The sequence below is a fragment of the Ceratotherium simum genome, chromosome 34 (genome assembly GCF_057802395.1).
Source record: "Ceratotherium simum simum isolate JZ-2026a chromosome 34, ASM5780239v1, whole genome shotgun sequence".
In the NCBI taxonomy this organism is placed as follows: domain Eukaryota; kingdom Metazoa; phylum Chordata; class Mammalia; order Perissodactyla; family Rhinocerotidae; genus Ceratotherium; species Ceratotherium simum.
This window is the reverse complement of record NC_141933.1, coordinates 1742748-1764851: the sequence shown is the minus strand read 5'-3', so window position 1 is coordinate 1764851 and position 22104 is coordinate 1742748. Positions and strand designations below refer to the sequence as shown.

At 49.2% G+C, this 22104-nt stretch overlaps 1 protein-coding gene across 3 annotated transcripts in view; it reads right to left on the bottom strand.

Moving 5' to 3' along the window:
* Positions 1–22104, bottom strand: part of CARS1 (cysteinyl-tRNA synthetase 1) — a 55175-nt gene that overhangs the window by 21005 nt on the left and 12066 nt on the right. For all 3 annotated transcript variants that reach the window (XM_014795762.2, XM_087422462.1, XM_087422461.1), the window contains 8 exons: positions 19835–19926; positions 18584–18672; positions 17806–17902; positions 16967–17065; positions 15795–15944; positions 6625–6765; positions 6327–6415; positions 4100–4221 (listed from right to left, as the gene is read on the bottom strand). In XM_014795762.2, the coding sequence (XP_014651248.1) occupies positions 4100–4221; positions 6327–6415; positions 6625–6765; positions 15795–15944; positions 16967–17065; positions 17806–17902; positions 18584–18672; positions 19835–19926 (879 nt within the window). The remainder of the gene's footprint in view (positions 1–4099; positions 4222–6326; positions 6416–6624; positions 6766–15794; positions 15945–16966; positions 17066–17805; positions 17903–18583; positions 18673–19834; positions 19927–22104) is intronic.

Genomic DNA, 22104 nt, shown 5'->3' with positions numbered 1-22104 from the left:
GCAAGTTCAGTTTCCTGGACAAGGCCCCCAGAAAGCAGACAGAGCCAGTCATCACCGGGCCCAGGGGGCGGGTGAGCCAGTCTATGACTGGCAGGAGTGATGGGAAATAACCGTTCCCCAGAAAAGGACTACACAGTCACCACAGGAGAGTTCTCCAGACCACGTGTAGGGACACATCAGCTGCTGTGAAAATGAAAACCTGCCAATCAGTCCAATCTTCAGGCAGAGTCCCCCTGGTGATCGGGTGAAAGCCGGGCGAACCGGGGCAGAGCAAGGGCCTCGGCGCTGCACTAGGGCCCTAGAGGGTCTCGCCAGGCCCCTCTCCTGGTGCCTGGTCTAAATGCTGCCTTCTCCCGCGAGCCGTCGCCCCCTCATGGAAAACTCCAGAACAGGAACGACAGATTCACTCTGGTGTCCAGGGTTGCAAACCCAACAACACCTGGATAAATGCACATTTTCTAGTAACGAATCAGGCCATATACCTAAGCTACCTTGAAAACAGAGTAGAGAGGGAAAGCATTGCTAAAGATATCCTAACACACAAACTTTACGATTATAAAACAGGTACTAAACGTAGAATATATGGAAAACATGAAAAAGAGCAAAAAGGAAAAAAAATGCCATAATCATAAAGGTAGGGAGAATTACCGTTAATGTTTTGGTGTGTTGATTTGTAGGTTTGTGTTTTCTTTTTAACTACACAAGCAAAACACAGACACATCCAACAAACCGGACACACTCCACTCTAGTTTCTTATCTATTTTCTCACTGTCTATGAGCGTTTTACCACGTCACATCATCAGCAATTATCCCAAAACGTAATTTGATACGGCGCTGTGGCATTCTTTTAGCCACCCTTTGACAGGTAAGTGTATACTTAGCTTTCTAATTTTTCCTTATTATAAACATAGTTGTGCATAAATGTTATCTGACTCTTAAAAATTTATTTTGAAAAACTGTGTAACAGAAAAGACGATGATCTCTCTCTCTTAACACACACATCCCTCCCCCACTCTTCAACGAATGTCATTATTTGGCAATATAGTCATGCGTCGCTTAGTGACAGGGAGGCATTCTGAGAAACGTGTCGTTAGGCCATCTTGTCATTGTGCGAACATCATAGAGTGTTCTTACACAAACCCAGATGGTATAGCGCACTACATACCTAGGCTGTATGGTCCTAATCTTATGGGACTTCTGTCGTCTATGCGGTCAGTCACTGAGCAAACGTCACTGTGTGGCACACGACTGGACTTGTTATTTGCTCCAGATTTTTTAAGCAGGAGAAGTAAATCACACAATCCCTTTTGCTCTCCCTCCTGGTGTCACTTCTCGTCTCCCTCCCCAGAGGCAACCACGACGCGACTCCATAACCCGACCCCACACCCGTATCAGGAGAATTTTCACCTTCCCTCTGCCCGTCTGTGTACTGTCTCTACTGGGCACCTTCCCTGATGTGGCTTTCCCACCGTGCGTCCCTGGGGGTCTGCGAGCCGTGGGCCTCTGCGGCCCTGTCCTACTTAGCGGAGCAGGCAGGCTGCCCAAGACGGCTCACAGTCCCCACTACTGCACTTCCCTTCTCCAGTAGAGGCCCAAGGCTTAGATGAAAGTCAAGACTTCCCAGGCTTCCCTGCTGCACTGAGGTGTCATGTGGCTGAGTGTGACCACTGCAGTGGGCAGAAGTGGAAATGTCCCCAAAGGGAACACATGCCCCTCTCCGTCCCTTTGTATTTGCTGTTGGACTCTACTCCTCTCGTCCCTGGAACTTAAACTGATTCTAAAGTCCGTCTGGAAGAAAAAAGGTCCAAGAACAAGTGATATTTAAAAAGAACCCTCCAGGTGGGGTCAGATGGCAAGATTCATCACGTGGCAGCGTGGGCCCTCGCTGCCTGCGCAGTGTCCTGCTCGGCGTGGCCACTGGAGCTGGGCCCCTCTGCTCTCCCTCCTGGGGCCGCCCTGCTCACGCTTCGCCCGATTCCTCCTGCATCCGAGTTCCAAATGCAGTGCAAGGTGTTCAGTTTCCTCTGACTTTTTAAAACTCTCTACAACACCTATAGTTTTGTTCGGTTCTGTCCTAATGTACTTTTGGATCTTCTATTTTGCCGAATCAGTCTTGCCAGAAGTTTTTTGTTACTAGTCTTTGTGAAGAACCAGCTGCTGACTTTCTACCTTATTTCCATTTCACTCATCTCTGCTTTTCTTTATTCCTTCCTTTCAGTTTACTGTTGGTCCTTCTCTAGCTTTTTGACTGACCGCTTACCTCACTTATTTTCAAACGTTGTTTTTTAATAATCACATTTAAAAACAAATTTCCTTTAATAGGCACGTTAGCTGCAGTCTCCACATTTGGCTATGTGGCACTCCTCCTGCTGTTCAGTTTTAAGCATTCTGTCATTTCCACCATGGTTTTCTTTTCCTATAAGTTACTCAGGAGTACGACTTTAAACAGGCTTGTCCATTTTGAATGTCCCTTTAGTGTTGATATCCAATTCCCTGCACTGCGGTCAGAGACCTCGATCTCCGTGAGACGGGATTCTTTGGGATTTGCAGAGACTTCTTTCTGCAGCCTGGTGTGTGGTCCTGCATGTGCTTAAAGGAGTGGATGTTCCTTAACTCCTGGGTGTGAAATTCTGACCCGTAGACCAGGGCCATTAACTGTGTATTTCAATCCTTTCACACCCTTGTTAATCTTGGCCTGCCTGATTTCTGGGAAGTGCATTTAACTTCCCCTTCCAGATATGGCCGTGTCTACTTCCTAGTCTTCAGGGTGTGGAGGTTGTGCTGTCTGGTCCACACAAGTCCATGACAGGTCCTCTTGGGAGACGGGCTGCTTTTTAGCATCATGAAGTCACCTCCTCTACGCTGATGAACCTTTAGCCTTAAATGCCTTTAGGTCTGATATTAACACTGTTAAACTAACTTAGTCCATTTTTTCTCTGTGTTCTTGTGCTGTCTTATTTTGTTTTAGGTTCTGATATTTCTTTAGAATAGAGCCCTAAAGGTGAAATTACTGGATCAAAAGTATGAATACTTTTATGGCCAAACTGCCTTCCAGAAACAGTGGCGGGTAAATACAGCGCATGTCCCGCTGGGTGAGAGCAATCCCTGCACCGTGGGATTGCTGGTTTTGCGTTTCATCCACAGACTCACTTAGGGAGTAAGAGTGGAGAAAACACTGATGAAAGACAAATACATTCGGCCTCGTCCAGAAAACGCCTCATGTCTATGTTTAAAATATTGGGGTCAAGATGGGCATGGGGGCTGTCATCGTGTATGTGCCACTCGCTGTGATGAGGCAACAGCCATTGTGAGTCGCTGCCCGGGCCCTTCACAGCACCACAGCCCTGCTCACACGAGTCTGGACGTCCAGAGAGGCCCCGAGCTTGGGACGCCTGTCTCGAGTTCCCCTCTGCTTCTCCTGGGGCACCTTTTAACATGACCACTCAGAGTTGAGCCCGAGAACAGTGAGTGACATTTGCCCCCACCACCTTTCGGTAATAGGGGCCTGCCACCCCGCTCTCCACCTCCTGCTGGCTCGGGACCTGGGACAGAGGACCCTTCCCCCACTCACTGCCCCCTCGCTTCTGGGATCTGTAGGTAATAAACCCCTTTGTGTGAACGTACTGAAACTGTGCCTTCAGTCAAAACGACCCTGGGGTTTTCACCTCCCCAGAGTGGGGCTCGGAGGGAGCCGAGGGAGCTACCTGCTGACCCCGTGTGGGTGGGTCGTGCCCCCGCATTCAGCAGGTCATCATCTGCATATTCTTAACACACTAGTTCTGGGTTTTCCAACACGCTCACACACGCAGCGTCCCACAACCCAGCCTGACCCGCAGGCGCTCTGGGTGTCGATAAACTGGCAAACGCCAGCCCAGAGGATCGAGGCCCTGAGGTGTGCTGTACTTTTCAACATAGATGGCATTGTATCTGCTCTCTTCTTTGTTTCTTAAACAATACCATAGTTCATGGGCTCTGTGTAGAAGACTCCCCAAATCCCATCAGGTGAAAATGCACGGTTCCTGGTGCATCAAGGGGCCCGTGACAGCAGGTGTGAGGCCACGGCCTCACCTCCCTCACCCCTTCTCCCATGGCTGTTTACCTTCCCCTTCCTGCAGGGCTCTCTGATCCCCAACAGCCTCGGGCACCAGCTTCCCATAGGAGTGTCTCTCACTAGAAGCAAACTTCATGGTATCAAAGTAGACGGACCCATTTGAAGCATAGCTGGAAAACACAAAAGAAATTGGGGGAAAGTGTTACAGATCCAAAGACAGTCCAGAGCCGCCGCACAGTGTGACACCCTGGAAATCCAAAGGGTCACAGGCTGCGGGCTGCACACAGCTCTGCTCCTGCAGCTCTGTAAGGCAGCTACTCAAAACAATAGCCACTGTATGGGCTAAGCGGGGACATGACAGGGACACTTCACACCGCAGAGGCAAACTCCTCACTCCGGGGTCAGTGTGTCACTCTGCACAGACCCTCTGCCTTGCATCCAGTGACCGTGTAGCTCCCGTCGTGCCCCTTGCCTTGGTGATAATACAACCCATGTGACATGCCCCCACCTCTCTGTCTACTTTCTACCCACCTGCATGGCCCAGCCATGGCTCTCTGCCTCCCAGAAGCACTCCAGATTATCCCAGCCTGGCACACGATGTCGTGTTGCCCTGTAGTGGTCGTGTTACGTGGGGGAGAAAGAGGAGGCACTATCACTGCTGGAGAACCTGCGCTGCTCCGGGCACTATGTCGGCAGCTTCACACTCCTCACCTGGTTCAGTGCACGCAGCTTCCACCGGCCTCCTCTCCCCAGCGAGGTGGGAAGCAGCTCTCTCAGAGAAGAGGCACAGCAGACAGGAGCGAGCACTGCAGACAGATACCTGTTCCTGTATGCACTTCCATTTTGCTGGCTATTTCTGAAAATGCTAACTTCAGAGACTTGAAAAGTGTTTCATGCAGTCAGATGATGCTAGAACGGTAAATCGGGGCAGGGGCAGCCCCTATGACCAAGGGCAGGAGTGGTGCGTGGTGGAATCACAGCCAGGCGATAAGACACAGGATGTGACACAAGGATGAGCACTCTCAAAGTGCCCGCACCGTGGGGCTGATGCCTCTGAAGACCTGGCAGTGTCCACGCTCACCAGCATGCCGCCTCGGGGCCCCCGTGACTGAAGGTCTTAACTGTGAGCTTTCTGGTAGAGGGGCCGGTCAGCCCCTGGTCTGGGCAGGGCCCTGAGCTGTAGAGCTGAAGGGGCTTCGAGGGCAGACTGGGTGCAGTCAACACTACCCTGCTCTTCCTGCCTGCCTTGAACCAAGAGGTGCTTTCTGTACAGCTAAATACCTGTTCGAATGGCAGCCAATACCAAGGAAAACCCAGAGGGTTCTCTCACAAAGCCACCCTGAAGCTAAGAACGAAGTGGCACAGAGGAAGGAGGCCTGCTGTGAGGGTGACCGTGAACAAGGCTGCTGATACGGCGAGGTCATGGGCTCAGCTGTGTCCCCCAGAATTCGTATGTTGCAGTCCTAACCCCCAATACCTCATAAGGTGAATGAATTTGGAAATAGGGTCTTTACAGAGGGAATCAAGTTAAAAAGAGGCTGTCTGGGCCGGCCCAGTGGCTTAGTGGTTAAGTGCACGCGCTCCGCTACTGGCGGCCCGGGTTCGGATCCCGGGTGCGCACCGACGCACCGCTTCTCCAGCCATGCTGAGGCCGCGTCCCACATACAGCAACTAGAAGGATGTGCAACTATGACATGCAACTATCTACCGGGGCTTTGGGGGGAAAAAAAAAAAGGAGGAGGATTGGCAATAGATGTTAGCTCAGAGCCGGTCTTCCTCAGCAAAAGGAGGAAGATTAGCATGGATGTTAGCTCAGGGCTGATCTTCCTCACAAAAAAAAAAAAAAAATGAGGCCGTCAGCGTGGGCCCTAATCCAGTATGACTGGTGTCCTTATTAGAAGAGGAGATCAGGACTTAAAAGCAGACACGTGTGCACAGAGTGACAAACGCTGAAGAGGCAGCGAAGGGCAGCTGGCTGCAAGCCAAGGAGAGGGCCCTGGAATGGACTCGCCCTCAGGGCCCCAGAGGAACCAGCTCTGCCAACACCTGGATCTTGGACTTCTGGCCTTTGGAGCTGTGAGCAAATACGCTTGCACTGTTTAAGCTGCCTGGTCCGTGTGCTCTGTGATGGCAGCCCCAGGGCATTAACGCCCTGCGCAGTGCCACAACCACAAGCTTTCCTGCTGCGGGATCCTGACTCAGAGATGGAGAGCTGCTCTCCTTGGAAAACCTTCCCCGGGAAGTTGTGAAGCCCCGAGGATGGCCTTGAGCTTACCCGTAACCGTTGTCCACAATCTTCTGGACAAACTTCACGATCTCCGGCACATACTCGCTAACCCGGGTTAAGACGTCTGGAGGGAGAACCTGTGGATGACAAGAGAAGGTCCTGGGTTCTTCCCTTGTCCAGGAAACCAGGAGGTCCAAATGTAAGCCAGGAAGCCCCTTGCAGCCCTCAGCCTCATTGTAAACCTGATTTAGCTTGCCAAATAGAGATGGTCTGGGTCACAGAGGACTTTGGGTAACCACAGCCTTTGGCCCGAGAGAGCAAGGACAAGACAATCGGCAACACTTACGTTCAGGGCTTCCATGTCTTTGTGGAATTCCTCTTCCCAGAACTTGGGCAGTTTGGAGAAAATAGAATTGTCAGTCACCTCACTGCCACGTGTGGAATCCAGCCAGTCAGAAAGCAAATCCTTTGCTTCTTCCAACAATACCTAAGAAAAAGAAACAGAACATCCACACACGTGTACAAGGTTTATAGGGCCATATCCAGTGCAGTCGATCTGTCAATCAAGGCCTTGAATTCAAGGACACACTGTGCACAGCCCTAGTCCGTGAAGAGTTAGCATATCCCAGGAAACTGCAACACTCACACAAGGGTTCGGCACTGAGACAGATACCAGGCTCCGTACATGGTAGGTTCAGAGACACGGCGTGCTCAGGAGCTCTGACTGCTGCGGTCGGAGGGTCAGTATGGGCTTAGGGAGGACGAGCAATGTAGCTGGGCTGCCATGGGGCAGGGCAGGAGTGCACGTGGTGTGGTCATCCACTGCTTGGGAAAGACTAAGGTGTTCGTGGGGTCCCTGACGCCATGCTGTATACAGGTAACACACAAGTAGACTGTCACCGACAGCAGTGAACGAATGAATGCAGCAGAGGTTGCTTGGCCACTGTCCCCTGCCAAATCCTGTGCTGGGCCCAGGGATTGCTGCATTGACAGAGTAGACAGGTCCCTGCTCTTGTTCTTCAGTGGGAAGACAAACATGTATTGTTTATCCATTCTTTTTTTTAAATCATGATAATATGTAAGGCAACAACCAAAAGAGATACAAGGAGAAATAGATGAATCCACTATCATAGTTGGAGACTTCAACACCCCTCTATCAGAAATGGACAGATCCAGCAGGCAGAAAATCAATAAGGAAACAGTTGAACTCAAAAAACACCATCAATCAACTGAATATAATTGACATCTATGGACTACTTCATCCAACAACGGGCAGAATACACATTCCTCTCAAGCTCACATGGAATATTCACCAAGACAGACCACAAGCTGGGCTATAAAATACACCTGAACAAATTTAAAAGAAGAGAAATCATACAGTGTCTGTTATCAGACCACAAATGGAATTAAACTAGAAAACAATAACAGAAAGATAACTGGAAAATCCCAAAATACATCAAGATTAAACAACACACTTCTAAATAACACATGGGTCAAAGAAGAGATCTCAAGAAAAATTTAAAAATATTTTAAACTAAATGAAAATGAAAACACAACTTATAAAAATTGTGGGATGCAGCAAAAGCAGTGTTTACAGGAAATTTATAGGATTGAATGTGTTAGGAAAAAAAAGATCTAAAATCAATTATCTAAGCTTCCACCTTAGGAAAATCAAAAAAAAAAAAAAAAAACACAAATAAATCCAAAGTAAGCAGAAGAAAAAAAATAATAAAAATTAAAGTAGAAAACACAAATCAGGGGCTGGACCCATGGTGTAGTGGTTAAGTGCGCGCTCTCCACTGCTGGCAGCCCGGGTTCAGATCCGGGGTGCGCACCGAGGCACCACTTGTCAGGCCATGCTGTGGCAGCGTCCCACATAAAGTGGAGGAAGATGGGCACAGATGTTAGCTCAGGGCCAGTCTTCCTCAGCAAAAAGAGGAGGATTGGCATGGATGTTAGCTCAGGGCTGATCTTCCTCACACACAAAAAAAGAAAACACAAATCAATAGAGAAAATCAACAAAACCAAAAGTTGGTTCTTCAAAAAGATGAATAAAATTGAAAAAAAGAAAGAGTACACAAATCCTAATATCAGAAATGAAAGAGGGACATCACTACAGATTCCATGGAAATTAAAAGGATAATAAAGGAATACTATAAACAACTCTATGCCCCAAAATTTGATAACCTAGATTAACGGACCAATTCTCTGAAAGATATAAGCTGCCAAAATTCACACAAAGTAATACAGATGATCTGAATAAGCCTGTATCCATTAAAGAGATTGAATCAGTAATTAATAACTTTCCAAAATAGAAAGCACCAGGCCCAGATGCGTTCACTGTTGAATTCTACCAAACATTTAAGGAAGAAATTATATCAATCTCTTTCAGAGGACAGAAGAAGAGAAAGTACTTCCTAACTCACGCTATAAGGACAGCATTATCCTAATACCAAAACCAGACAAAGACATTACAAGAAAAGGAAACCACAGACCAATGTCTCTCATGAACATAGATACAAAAATCCTTAACAAATATTAGCAAGTTGAATTCACAAAAGTATAAAAAGAATTATAGGGCCGGCCCCGTGGCTTAGCGGTTAAGTGCGCACGCTCCGCTGCTGGCAGCCCAGGTTTGGATCCCGGGCGCACACCGACGTACCGCTTCTCCGGCTGTGCTGGGGCCGCGTCCCACATATAGCAGCTGAAAGGATGTGCAACTATGACATACAACTATCTACTGGGGCTTTGGGGGGAAAATACATAAATAAAATTAAATATTAAAAAAAAAAAAGAATTATATACCATGACCAAGTGGGATTTATCACAGGTATGCACATTATAAAATCAATTAATGTAAATCTTCACATCAACAGACTAAAAAAGAAAAATACCATGATCATATTAATGGATGCAGGAAAAGCATCTGACAAAATCCAACACCCATTCATGATAAAAACTCTCAGAAAACTAGGAATAGAGGGGAACTTCCTCAACTTGATAAAGAACATCTACAAAAAACCTACAGCTACCATCACACTTCACAGTGAGAAACCAGAAGTTTTCCCACTAAGATCAAGTACAATGCACAAATGTCCCCTCTCACCACCCCTTTTCAACATCATACTGGAAGCTAATGTAACAAGGCAAAAAAAGGAAATAAAAAGTATACTGACTGGGAAGGAAGACATAAAACTATATGCTACCAAATAACAAGTGGAATTTGAAATTAAAAACACAATATCATTTACATTAGCACCCCCGCAAAATGAAATACTTAGGTATAAATCTAACAAAATATGTACAAGATCTATATGAGGAAAACTACAAAACTCTGATGAAAGAAATCAAAGAAGAACTAAGTCAACGGAAAGATATTCTATGTTCATGGATAGGAAGACTCAATATTGTCAGGATGTCAGTTCTTCCCAACTTGATCTATAGATCCAATGCAATCCCAATGAAAATCCCAGCAAGTTATTTTGTGGATATCGACAAACTGATTCTAAAGTTTACATGGAGAGGCAAAAGACCCAGAATAGCCAACACAATAGTGAAGAAGAACAAAGTCGGAGGACTGATGCTACCTGACTTCGAGACTTACTATAAAGCTACAGTAATCAAGACAGCATGGCACTGGCAAAAGAAAGGACAAATAGATCCAAGGAACAGAATGCAGAGCCCAGAAACAGACCCACATAAATACAGCCCACTGATCTTGACAAAGGAGCAAAGGCAAGACAATGGAGAAAAGATGGTCTTTTCAACAAATGGTGCTGAAACAAGTGGACATCCACGTGCAAAAAAATGAACCTAGACATAGACCTTACACTCTTCACAAAAAGTGACTCAACATGGATCAGAGACCTAAATGTAAAATACAAAACTCCTAGAAGGTAACATAGGAGAAAATCTAGATGACCTTGGGTTTGGCAATGATTTCGTAGAAACAAATACCAAAGGCATGATCTATGGAAGAAAAAATTGATAAGCTGGACTTCATCAAAATTAAAAATTTCTGGGGCCGGCCCCGTGGCTTAGTGGTTAAGTGCGTGCACTCCGCTACTGGTGGCCTGGGTTCAGATCCCGGGTGCGCACCGACGCACCGCTTGTCTGGCCATGCTGAGGTGGCGTCCCACATACAGCAACTAGAAGAATGTGCAACTACGACATACAACTATCTACTGGGGCTTTGGGGAAAAAAAGGAGGAGGATTGGCAATAGATGTTAGCTTAGGGCCGGTCTTCCTCAGCAGAAAGAGGAGGATTAGCATGGATGTTAGCTCAGGGCTGATCTTCCTCACACAAAAAAAAAAAATTAAAAATTTCTGCTCTAGGAAAGACACTGTCAAGAGAATGAAAAGACAATGAAAGACTGGGAGAAAATATGTGCAAAAGACATATCTGATAAAGGACTGTTATCTAAAATATACAAAGAACTCTTAAAACCTGACAGTAACAAAACCAACAACCTGATTAAAAAATGGGCCAGAAACATTAACAGACACCTCACCAAAGAAGATATACAGACGGCAAATAAGCATCCAGAGATGCTCCACATCCTATGTTAGCAGGGAATTGCACATTAAAACATCAACGAGATACGCACCCATGAGAACGGCCAAAACCCAGGAACGCTGACAACACCAAACGCCGGTGAGGATGCGGAGCCACAGGAACGCTCATTCACTGCTGCTGGGAATGCAAAATGCTGCAGCCACTTTGGAAGACAGTTTGGCAGTTTCTCATAAAACTAAACATACTCTCACCATACGATCCAGCAGTTACACTCCTAATTTATGGGGATACTAATTTACCTAAAAGAGTTGAAAACTTATGTCCACACAAAAACCTGCACACAGATGTTTACAGCAGCTTTATTCATAATTGCCAAAACCTGGAAGCAACCAAGATGCCCTTCAGTAGGTGAAAGGATAAATAAACTGTGGTAAGTCCAGATAATGGAATATTATTTAGCATTAAAAAGAAAGGAGCTATCAAGTCAACAAAAGGACATGGAGGGAAGGAAAATGCATATTAAGTGAAAAAAGCCAACCTGAACAGGCTACATAGCTACATAGTATATGATTCCAACTCTGTGACCTTCTGGAAAAGACAAAACTATGGAGACAGTAAAAAGATCAGTGGTGTCAGGGGTTAGTGGAGAGGGAGGGATGAAAAGGTTGAGCACAGGGCCGGCCCCGTGGCTTAGCGGTTAAGTGCGCGCGCTCCGCTGCTGGCGGCCCGGGTTCGGATCCCGGGCACGCACCGACACACCACTTCTCTGGCCAGGCTGAGGCCGGATCCCACATACAGCAACTAGAAGGATGTGCAGCTATGACATACAACTATCTACTGGGGCTTTGGGGGAAAAAATAAAAAAATAAAAATAAATTTAAAAAAATAGAAAAGGTAGAGCACAGGACTTTTAGGGCGATGAAACTACTCTGTATGAGACTATAATGGTAGATATGTATCATTATACATTTGTCCAAATCTACAGAATGTACCACACCAAGACAGCACCCTCATGTAAACTAAGGACTCTGGGTGATGATGATGTGCCAACATAGGTTCATCAGTTATAACAAACATGCCACTCTGGTGGGGGATGTAGATAGTGGGGGAGGCTATGAGTGTGGGGGCCCAGGGAGTATATGGGAAATCTCTGTACCTTCCTCTCAATTTTGCTGTGAACCTGAAACTGCTCTAAAAAACTGCTCTTTAAAAAAACTGATGAAACAGAAAGACAGAATAGAGAGGATCAACACAGCCAAAGTTGGATCTGAAATAATTCTCAGACATAATACTTAAAATCCCAACAGTGGGGGCTGGCCCCGTGGCGCAAGTGGTTAAGTGCGTGCGCTCCACTGCGGCGGCCTGGGGTTCACCAGTTCGGATCCCATGCGCGCTGCTTGGCAAGCCATGCTGTGGCGGCGTCCCATACAAAGTGGAGGAAGATGGGCACGGATGTTAGCCCAGGGCCAGTCTTCCTCAGCAAAAAAAAAAAAAAAAAAAAAAAAAGAGGAGGATTGGCAGATGTTAGCACAGGGCTGATCTCCTCACACACACACACACACACACACAAAAATAAAATAATAATAATAATAATAATAATAATAAAATAAAATCCCAACAGTGTCTTGCATGAGACTCAACAAGCTGAGGAGAATTCAAAAGACACCTGAAGAACAAAAACAAGATAAAGCCTCTTACCTTACCAGACATCAGTGACAGACATCGAGACACCCATGCAGGTGAATCATCTGACCACCGGAACAGAACTGAGACCCGCACACAGAAACCCGACATGTAACAGAGCAGGCACTGCAGACCCTTGGGAAAGGAGGGCTTTCCACATATGGGGGCTTAGGGGGGACTGGATTCCTACTCACACCACTTACAAAAACTAATTCTAGGGAATCGAAGACTTCAATGTGAACTGTACAAGTTTAAAATCTTTACAAAAAAATATTGGAGAATATCTTTATGTTTCAGGGTAGGGAAGATTTCTTAAGACACAAAAATGCTATGTATAAAAAAAACTCTGATAAATTTGATTATATTAAAATAAAGACCCTCTGTTATTAAAAGAAAGTGAAAAGAAAAGCCATAAATTGGGAGAAAGTGTTTGTAACACATTTAAATGACAAAGGATTAGGGTCGAGAGACTGGTTTGTCTCTTTCTTACAAACCAGTAAGAAAGAGACAAATAGCCCAAGGAAAAATGGAGAGGACCGGTGCACAGAACAGGCAAGTACACATGTGAAAAGATACGCAGCCTCAAGAGAGGTTGGAGAAATGCAAATTCACACCCCAGTAATTACCACTTTACAGTTTACATTCCGTTGATAAAAAGGAAAGACTCTGACAATATGAAGTGCTGGTGCTTATGCAAATTAACAGAACACTGGAACTGAGTTAGGAGTTGGACACATCTGCACAGCTGTTTAGTGAACTGTTACTGTACAGCAGGCCCCAGCTGCTGCCCCGAGAAAGGCCTGCTGGCCAGATTGGTCCTTGGCTGTGTCTGGAACTGAACGCCCCTGTGCTGAGAGGCTAGGACACCCTGCCCTGCGGCAGCCGCTCTGTGGGTGTCTGTGCAAAGAGGGTGGCTTACTCAGAACACTAACCTGCTCTCCTTCTGGGATTCAGGAGCTGTGGTTCGTGCCAGGGGGCAGTGCCTACGTGAGAGTGCCCAGTAAAACCCTGGGTGCTGAGGCTCTGATGGCCTCCCTGTGCAGAAACACTTCACATGTGCAGAGGCACCGTTTCTCCCATTGGGGGGGAGTATACTCTGTCCCCTCATGGGAGGAAGGGAGGCAGCTTCAGAAGGCGGCCTATGGATTCCTCCAGACCCACCCGAGCCTTCTTCCCGGGCTGCATTCCTGTGATAAACCTTACATGTGAAGACAACTCTATGCTGAATCCTATGAATCCTTCCGGAGAATCACAGAACGTGTGGGTGGCGCTGGTGACCCCCAAGAAAGTTACCCAGCCCCTACAGCCCAGCATTTCCACCCCCAGGTATACAGGCTAAAGAAATTCCTGCAAATGTGCACCCAGAGACAAATAGAAAACAACTTACAGCTCATGCAAAGATGCTCAACACCACAGGTCATTAGGGAAATGCAAACCAAAACCACAATGAGATACCACCTCACACCCGTTAGGATGGCTACTCTCAGTAAAACAAAATAACAAGTGTTGGCGAGGATGTGGAGAAACTAGAATCCTCATGCTGCTGTGAAGAACAGTATGGCGGTTCCTCAGAATATTACAACTAGAATTACCATATGATCCAGCAATCCCACTGCTGGGTCTATCCCCAAAAGAAGTGAGAGCAGGGACCCAAACAGATCTTTGTACACCCATGTTCACAGCAGCATTATTCACAACAGCCAAGAGGTGGAAACAACCCAAGTGTCCATCGATGGATGAATGGATACACAAAATATGGTATATGTGTACAACGGAATATTATTCAGCCTTAGAAAGGAAGGAATTCTGACACCTGCTACAACATGGATGAACCTTGAGGCCAATACGCCGAGTGAAGTAAGACAGTCAGAAAAGGACAGACACTGTGTAATTCCAGTTACATGAGGTCCCTAGAGAAGTCAAATTCATAGAGTCAGACAATAGGATGGTGGGTGCCAGGGGTTGGGGAGTTAGTGTTTAATGGGGACAGAGCTTCATTTTGGGAAGGTGAAAAAATTTCTGGAGACAGGTGGAGGTGATGGTTGCACAACAAGGTGAATGTGCTTCATGCCACTGAACTGTGCGCTTAAAAATGGTTAAGATGCTAAATCTTATGTTACACATACTTTACCACAATTTTTAAAAAAAGATATTAGTGGAACAATTGGGAAAAAATTCACGGCAGCATTGTTGGGTACAAGGGAGCATCTCCACCGTCCTGGAAGAAGGGATGAGGCATCCACTGAACTAAGGACAGCCCCATCTCAGAAGCACACCCCAAGTGAAAGGGCTGGTCCCCAAGGCTAGGAAGACCTGACTGCTTTTCATAAAGCTCAGAACAAGCACTCCCAAGCAATCCCTCACGTGAGGCCACAGAGGAGGCAAACTGAAGTGGACAGGCTCCTGTGTGCGCAGTTCCTTACACCGCTTCAGGACTTATAGCCTCCTCACTGCCTCTCGTCTGCAGGTTTCTCGTTTCCGTTGACTTTTGAAGAGGGTGACCAGCAGGGGGCACTGGCGTAAAGGAGAAGGCCACCTTGCCCATCCCGGGGTGCAGGCTGCAGCCCAGGCGAGGCCAGGCTGTGCAGCCGTCCTGTGTGGCAGCTCAGGCAGGAGAAGCCCGGAAGGAGAGGCCCAGGCACCCTTTGTACCCGGTGCCCTCAAGTCTGTCTGAAGGAAGGCCTTTCACGGAGGCAGAAGAGTGGCCAAAGGGAAGGTCTCGAGTTCAGGAGGGTACCCCGGGGCCCACAGCTCATTTCAACTTCAATCTCTCGCTCCTTTCTCTCCAGGAGCTGCCATTAAGAACTACCGGGGGAGGGGCCGGCCTGGTGGCGCAAGCAGTTAAGTGCGAGCGCCCCGCTGTGGCAGCCCGGGGTTCACTGGTTCGGATCCTGGGCGCGCACCAATGCTTGTCAGGCCATGCTGTGGCAGCGTACCACATAAAGTGGAGGAAGATGGGCATGGATGTTAGCCCAGGGTCAGTCTTCCTCAGCAAAAAGAGGAAGATTGGCAGATGTTAGCTCAAGGCCCATCTTCCTCATAAAAAAAGAAAAAAAAAAAAAAAGAACTACCAGGGGAGCCCACTGGGTGACCTTGGAATAATGTCCAGAGAAGGCTGCTCCCCCACACATGCCAAGTGTGCCCCTATTTATCCGAGGGAAGTGGGGGTGGAGGGCAGGGGTCCTGACCCGGCTACCGTCAGGCCTCAGCACCGTCATGGCCGGGCGCAGGGTGTGGTAATCTGAGACAGATTCAACCCCGTGTGCAGGGAGCCTCAGTAACACAGAGGGCTGGCCAGACTCATTTCAGATCTCACCTCCACACGGCTGTCCAGCTCCTCTCCAGCAAGGTCGCACTGCACGGCCCTCTCCAGCGGTTCTGCGGCAAGCGTCACCGTGTGCTGAATGCGTTCGAGCATCTGCTTTTTGTCGGGATCCGTCGCCTCGTTTAATTTTACTGAAAACGGCTACAACCACAAGGAGGTGTCAATCCTATAAGACACCGCCCAGCAAACCCTGCCTTCAAAGGGGACTCAACGCAGAAAAGACCAGCTCTTCCCACTGCGTGCCGCCACAGAGAAGTGTGTGTCTTTGAGAGTGTCATCCTAGCTCTCCCAAGCGGGAGGGCGGTAGCAAAGAGAGTGCCACCCCCGAGCCAGGCAGTCCTGGCGCTGTGGCCTCCTCACAGGACGCTAGGCAGGGCACATGACCTCTGTTTCTCTGGCGTAAAGTGGGTGTGAGAGCAGCACCCCTGAGGCTGCGCTGGGGACTACATGAGATGTCATCTAGGGACTTTGAGAGGCGCCGCCAGCCACCGCCATCACGAAGGCACCACAGCCTAGTGGGCCCCGCCTTGTTGGCCTAAAAGATTGCTAAGCTCTAATTTTATTCCTATTTTTTTCTTTCAGAGACAAAACGCTATAAGCACACCAGTAATTATTACTGTAATTGCTAAAGATGGTAATTATTGAAAAGAATAAAATGACTTATTCTAATCTGACTACATAATACAATAATTTGTAACACTGTTTCTTCAAAATTAAAATATTAAATTTGAAAGAACTAATTTCTCCAAATAATACTGAAAATTTCCACTATTACCAATTTAAGAAGCTTGGCACAGCTTCTCCATCTCAGTCAAAAGTATTTGACTTGGTTGTGACCTCATGTGGAAGAATCGATAGCAATGTTAGAAGCATTTTACAGGTAAGTGTAGATCAGCAGCATGGTGACAAATCCTGACATCTTCCCATTAGTGGCAGGAAGAGTCCCCTGATCCACACCCCCGTCCATGCGTGTCTTTCCTGGCGACTTTTCCCAGGGGCCGGGGGACCACGTCAATCAAGACTTTGGTGACCCCTGATGGAACTGGCTTTAGTGCCGTACACTCTGTGAGGCCTACCGAGGACAGCCACTACTCTAGGGACAGTGACAAGGAACGGCCGAGGGCCGAGACCAGGAGTCAAGGAGAAGACAGCGAGGGGCCCACCTTTAGGGCGGTGTGAACGTCCTCCAGGAGCTGTGCTGCCCGTGGCTTCTGCTCCCGATACTGCTCAAACAGGTAGTTCTGCCGGGCCCTCTTGATGATCTGGGAAGAGCAAAGGGAAAACGTGGGGTTACGGCCAGAGCCCGCCCTCATATCTGTGACTGAGGGGCAACCGTGGGCCCCAGCCGTGGACGCCATTGATGAGCACGAACACCACCCTCCATCTCCCAACTACCCAGCAGGGCCCGAGGGCCACACCTTCCGGTGAAGACTATTCTACTTCGACCTTTCTGATGTGGAAGAAACACGCCGGTCCCCAGCTTCCTATGCAGTGCCACACACAAAACTACATGCTCCCACAGATCCTCCTTCCGCGAAGCCCCATGGGGTATTAACATTTAATCAACCTGGACCCAGAACATGCAGGTTTCCAATAGCATCTAAACATCTGAAAATATGATAACATCGTTTGCATAAACTGTCATACTAATTCATTGAGGGGTTTCCATATAATATTTATTAGGTCAAGCCCTGAGCTAGTTCAAGCCTACCTTATTTTATCTACTTATTCAAAAGTCATGCCTTCCTTTCTATCATCCATTGTTTGTTTTTTTTTTCCGCTGAGGAAGATTAGCCCTGAGCTAATATTTGCACCAATCTTCCTCTACTTTATACGTGGGTCACTGCCACAGCATGGCTGACAAGCGGTGTAGGTCTGCGCCCAGGATCCAAACCTGCAAACCCGGGCCACTGAAGCAGAGCATGCCAAACTTAACCACTAGGCCATGGGGCCAGCCCCTCATCCCTTGTTTTTAAAATTTAATCTTGAAAACTCCCCTTACCTTATCATCAATGTCTGTGATGTTCATGCAGTAAAAGACGTCAAACTTGAAGTAATCCCTCAACACTCTTCTCAAGATATCGAAGGAGATATAGGACCTAGAGCAATGAAAAGACACACCTTTCCAAAGGGTGCACTCTGCCCATCATCTTGGCACTGCAATTAACACACGAACAAGGAAAAGGATTCTGTGGCATTTCCCCCACAGCCAGCTGCTCTTATTTATTTATTTATTTTTTTTCCCCCAAAGCCCCAGCAGATAGTTGTATGTCATAGTTGCACATCCTTCTAGTTGCTGTATGTGGGACGCGGCCTCAGCACGGCCAGAGAAGCGGTGCGTCGGTGCGCACCCGGGATCCGAACCCGGGCCGCCAGCAGCGGAGCGCGCGCACTTAACCGCTAAGCCACGGGGCCAGCCCGCCAGCTGCTCTTAATACATGACACCCTGAGACCACCATGAGGTCACCACCCACTCGGCCTCAGGTCGAAGTGTCTGGGAAACATCCCACTGGATGCAGGATGAGGAAAACTTTAAGGTACACAGAAAAAAGTGTGTGGGTACAGCCCTGGATATCAACAACAGGGCTGCGAGGTGCTGTGTTTCTCGGCTGTCAGTATACTCTTATTTTCCTACAGTGAATATGGATTCTTATGAAATGAAAATTTCTATCTTGAAATTAAGAGAAAAAAGTTCAGGGTTGATTTTCCCATGAGGGCTCAGGAGCTGAGAGGCTCCCTGCGGGGCCCCGCCCGTGTGCACCCCCCGCCACGGGCCCTACCTGGCGTGCCCCATGTGAGATGCGTCGTAGACGGTCGGCCCACAGCAATACCATGTCACCTTTTTCCCATTTTGAGGTATAAACACGTCCTTTGTTAGAAATGAAGGCATGACAGTTACGAGAAATGCAAGAGGCGCTGCGCAGGACCACCCCAACCAGCCACAAAGAGCCCACTGAGGTTTGCTGGTTTATATAAAATCCAGCAAAGATTGCTGTTTAACTAAAAGAAGTCACAAAGTCTGGGGGAGGGGGATCCCAATTAGACTCTCGATGCCAGGTTCCCGCGGACGAGGAAGCCCTCTTCCTCCCTGGGCTTCCGCTCCTCAGAGGAGGCTGGTGGTGGAAGAGAGGCACGCGGTTGCTTTTGTCGGAATGCTGCTTAGTTACCAACAGCAGCAGCAGTTAACGTTGATGGAGCACCTAAGCCCTGGGCTGAGCACTTAGGCTGACCCACACTTGCTCCTAGAAACAATCAGAGGAGGTAGGTGCTGCTGTTTTCCTTTCATAGATGAAGACACGGGTTTTGAGCAGCTGACCAGGGTCCACGCCCCAGAAGGAGCCTGGCGCAGAGGCCAGGACCGCTCAATCAAGGTGCTGTGCGCAGCTGCTCTCCACACCGCCAGCTGAATGGTCCAACAGTGTCGGACCAATTCAGGGGCTGCTGTCTTCAACCAGGTCCATGAGGGAGACCCTGTCTCCCTGTCTGCTAAGTGTGCCTGCTGAGGGACATCCAATCAGCCCACGGCTGGAGCCCTGCTGGAAATCTCTGGAGCCACTGGCCATGCTGAGCAGAACAAACCAAGCAAACCCCATTCAAAACCTGCTCGAAACCTGCTCAGCTCCCAGCAACACTGAACAGGTCCGCCGTGCTGCCAGTTCTGCTTGGCTTGCACTGTGACATCTGCTGCCACCACGTGTCCTCTCTGAAAGTATGCCACCACTTGGCTCGGCTCTGAAAGACCATGAGCATTTACCCTTGGGCAGGGCTCAAGAGCCTACTCAGGGTGCTCCCCGCCTACACGCCAATGGGCAGGTGTCCCTGTGAGGCGTGACATGAGTGTGTCCAGTGTCAGACAACAGCTCTGCCTCGGGCCACACAGAGAACACGTGGTGAGTAGCTGAGGGATCTCAGACCCGGAGTGATGGCACACCAGGGCCCGCCAGGATGAACAGACAACAGTGTTGTGTTTTAGAGCGTACGTGGGGCTCTGACAGAGCCGTCTTGGCCCCGCCCCCGTGATCCCTCCTTACCTTATTCCGGGTGAGGCTGTTGTAAAGGCGCAGCTTGCACGGCTCGGACCGGGCGGGAGGAGACCACTGAGGCTGCACCCGCCGGCCTTTACCTGCGAGGGCAGAAGAGCAGCTGGGTCACGGGAAACGCAAGTCACACTGCACCTTGGTTTTTACGATGGAAATATTATTTTCAGCGAAACATGAAACAACATTAACGCAAATCTCTGCCAGCAACACCCTTGTCAAATGCAACTGCTTCTCTATTTTGCTTCGTCACACTCTGGCAGCAATGAATCCTACAACAACCCCAAAACGCCAGCACGGCATGACAGCGCCTGCACGAGGTGTCCGTGCCCGCTGCATCCCGCTGGTCTTCAGACACGTGCCCTCCTGCTCCCTCTGTGTGCAGAGCGCTGGACACAGCTTGTGGGTCAGAGGGAGGCGCGGGCCCTGCAAACACGCGGCTCACACTGCTGGAGTGTAACGCAGTATATAACTCGGGAAGACAGCCCTCGTGGAGGCCTCGTGGAACATAGGCCACTGCCAGGCCAGGTCAGAAACAGCTGCTGGCTCAGGGCCACAGAAAGTCAGTAAGAACAGCCGCCAGCCCCTTATCTCTGTCAGACGTGGGTAAGAGAGTGGCTGGCTCCCCACTCAGTTCTGGTCCCCCGTGCCCTGCAGCATGCAGGCGGCTCCCTAACAAGATCCTGATGCAGACACTCATGTTTGGGCTTCACATGGGTTCTGGACCACCTTTGGAAACAGCCCAGGGTCCTCCCCACACTGGTCCTCAGGGGCTCATGGAGTCAGACCTCATCCATCACCTTCTTCTTGGCAGCCTCACTCTCCTCCTGCTCTTGCCACTACTATGGTCTCCTCCTTCTCGGCCACCCCCCGTCCTCGAGTCTTAGGGGCTGCCCTGCTGCTCTGCAGGCCCCCAGGCCCAAGTTTCCAGCTGAGCAAAGGCAGTCTTTAAACAGTCTGTGCTAACCAAGAAGGTGATTATTCCCACCCCATGGCTGTCTGTGACGTTTCAACCACTCCCGAACCCAGCTGCACCCCGAACCCAGCTGTCCCCCTCCGCTGTGCACAACCGAAGGCACGGCTGCTGCGCCACGCCCGCCCCAGGACGGGCCCCCGAGGTGGAGGCCTCGGCACTGCCTGCATCCCCAGCTCACCGAGCTGCCCTCTCTGGGTCCATCCCGGCCCCACCGCTGCCTCTGTCTGCAGAGGGATTCTCTTTCATGTGGACAGTCTGCCAACAGGTGAGACCCTGCACAAGCATCCTCGAATCGATGTTGAATGCAGCCAACGGATTGCTACACGCTGCCTCCCACCAGGAGTCACAGAGCAGCCAGTCCTGGGCTCGGCCATTTGCCCACGGTCACGTCAGCCAGACAGAGGATGTGCATGACGGACAGGCGAAGGGGTGAGGAGGAGGAAGCTGCTGTGTGTGCGCTGTGTGTGTGCGCGCGCGCATGCGTGCCCGGTGTGTGTGCCTGCGAGAGCCAGCGGACAAGGAGAGGGGCAGGCAAACGGGGAGAGAGGGAGACAGGCAGCGCTAAACAGGAGCGCCTTACTTGGGGTGCGTGCCGGCAAACTCACAGGTTCTACTGCCTGGCAAAGCCCAAGTTCTTACTGAAACACCAAATGCTCACTGAGGTCAGGTACGAGTCTTAGAGGTTCATTTTAAACGCAGCAAATGCCCCTGAAGGAAACTCACAGTCCACGGTGTGATGACGTTCAGTCTGCCGCTTTATGACTCCATCAATCCCCTCCCTCACTTAGACACTGTAACTCCATCTGGGACAACAGGGGACGCCGGCCAGAGCTGCCACACACACTGATGTCAACCAGACGACCACCAGCAACCATCCTGTTAAGCAGGAAGGGCTCGGGGTTCACAGGACTGAAGGCCCATCCGAGAAGACTTGAGACAGCTGGTGACAGGACACAGCTGAGGGCGCAGCCCAGAGAGCCCGGCCAGCGGGACACGGTCCAGGACACTGGGCACACTCAGGCTTTCTAGATCCCCAAAGGGCTGCTACTGCCGCACAGCTGGTGACGGGCTCAAGGAAATTTGGCATATACAAATTCCTATTTTCAAAAGGGGAAAACTGGGAACTACTACACAAGGACCTTTGACTTAATAGGAAAACACTTTCACTAGAGTTCCCTCACACAATTAACAGCCCCTGCCATGGAGGGAGGGAGGAGAAGGACTTCACAGGGACGTAGGGTTGTCGGCCACAGAGGAGAGAGCAGCACTGAACGCTTCTATTCCTACA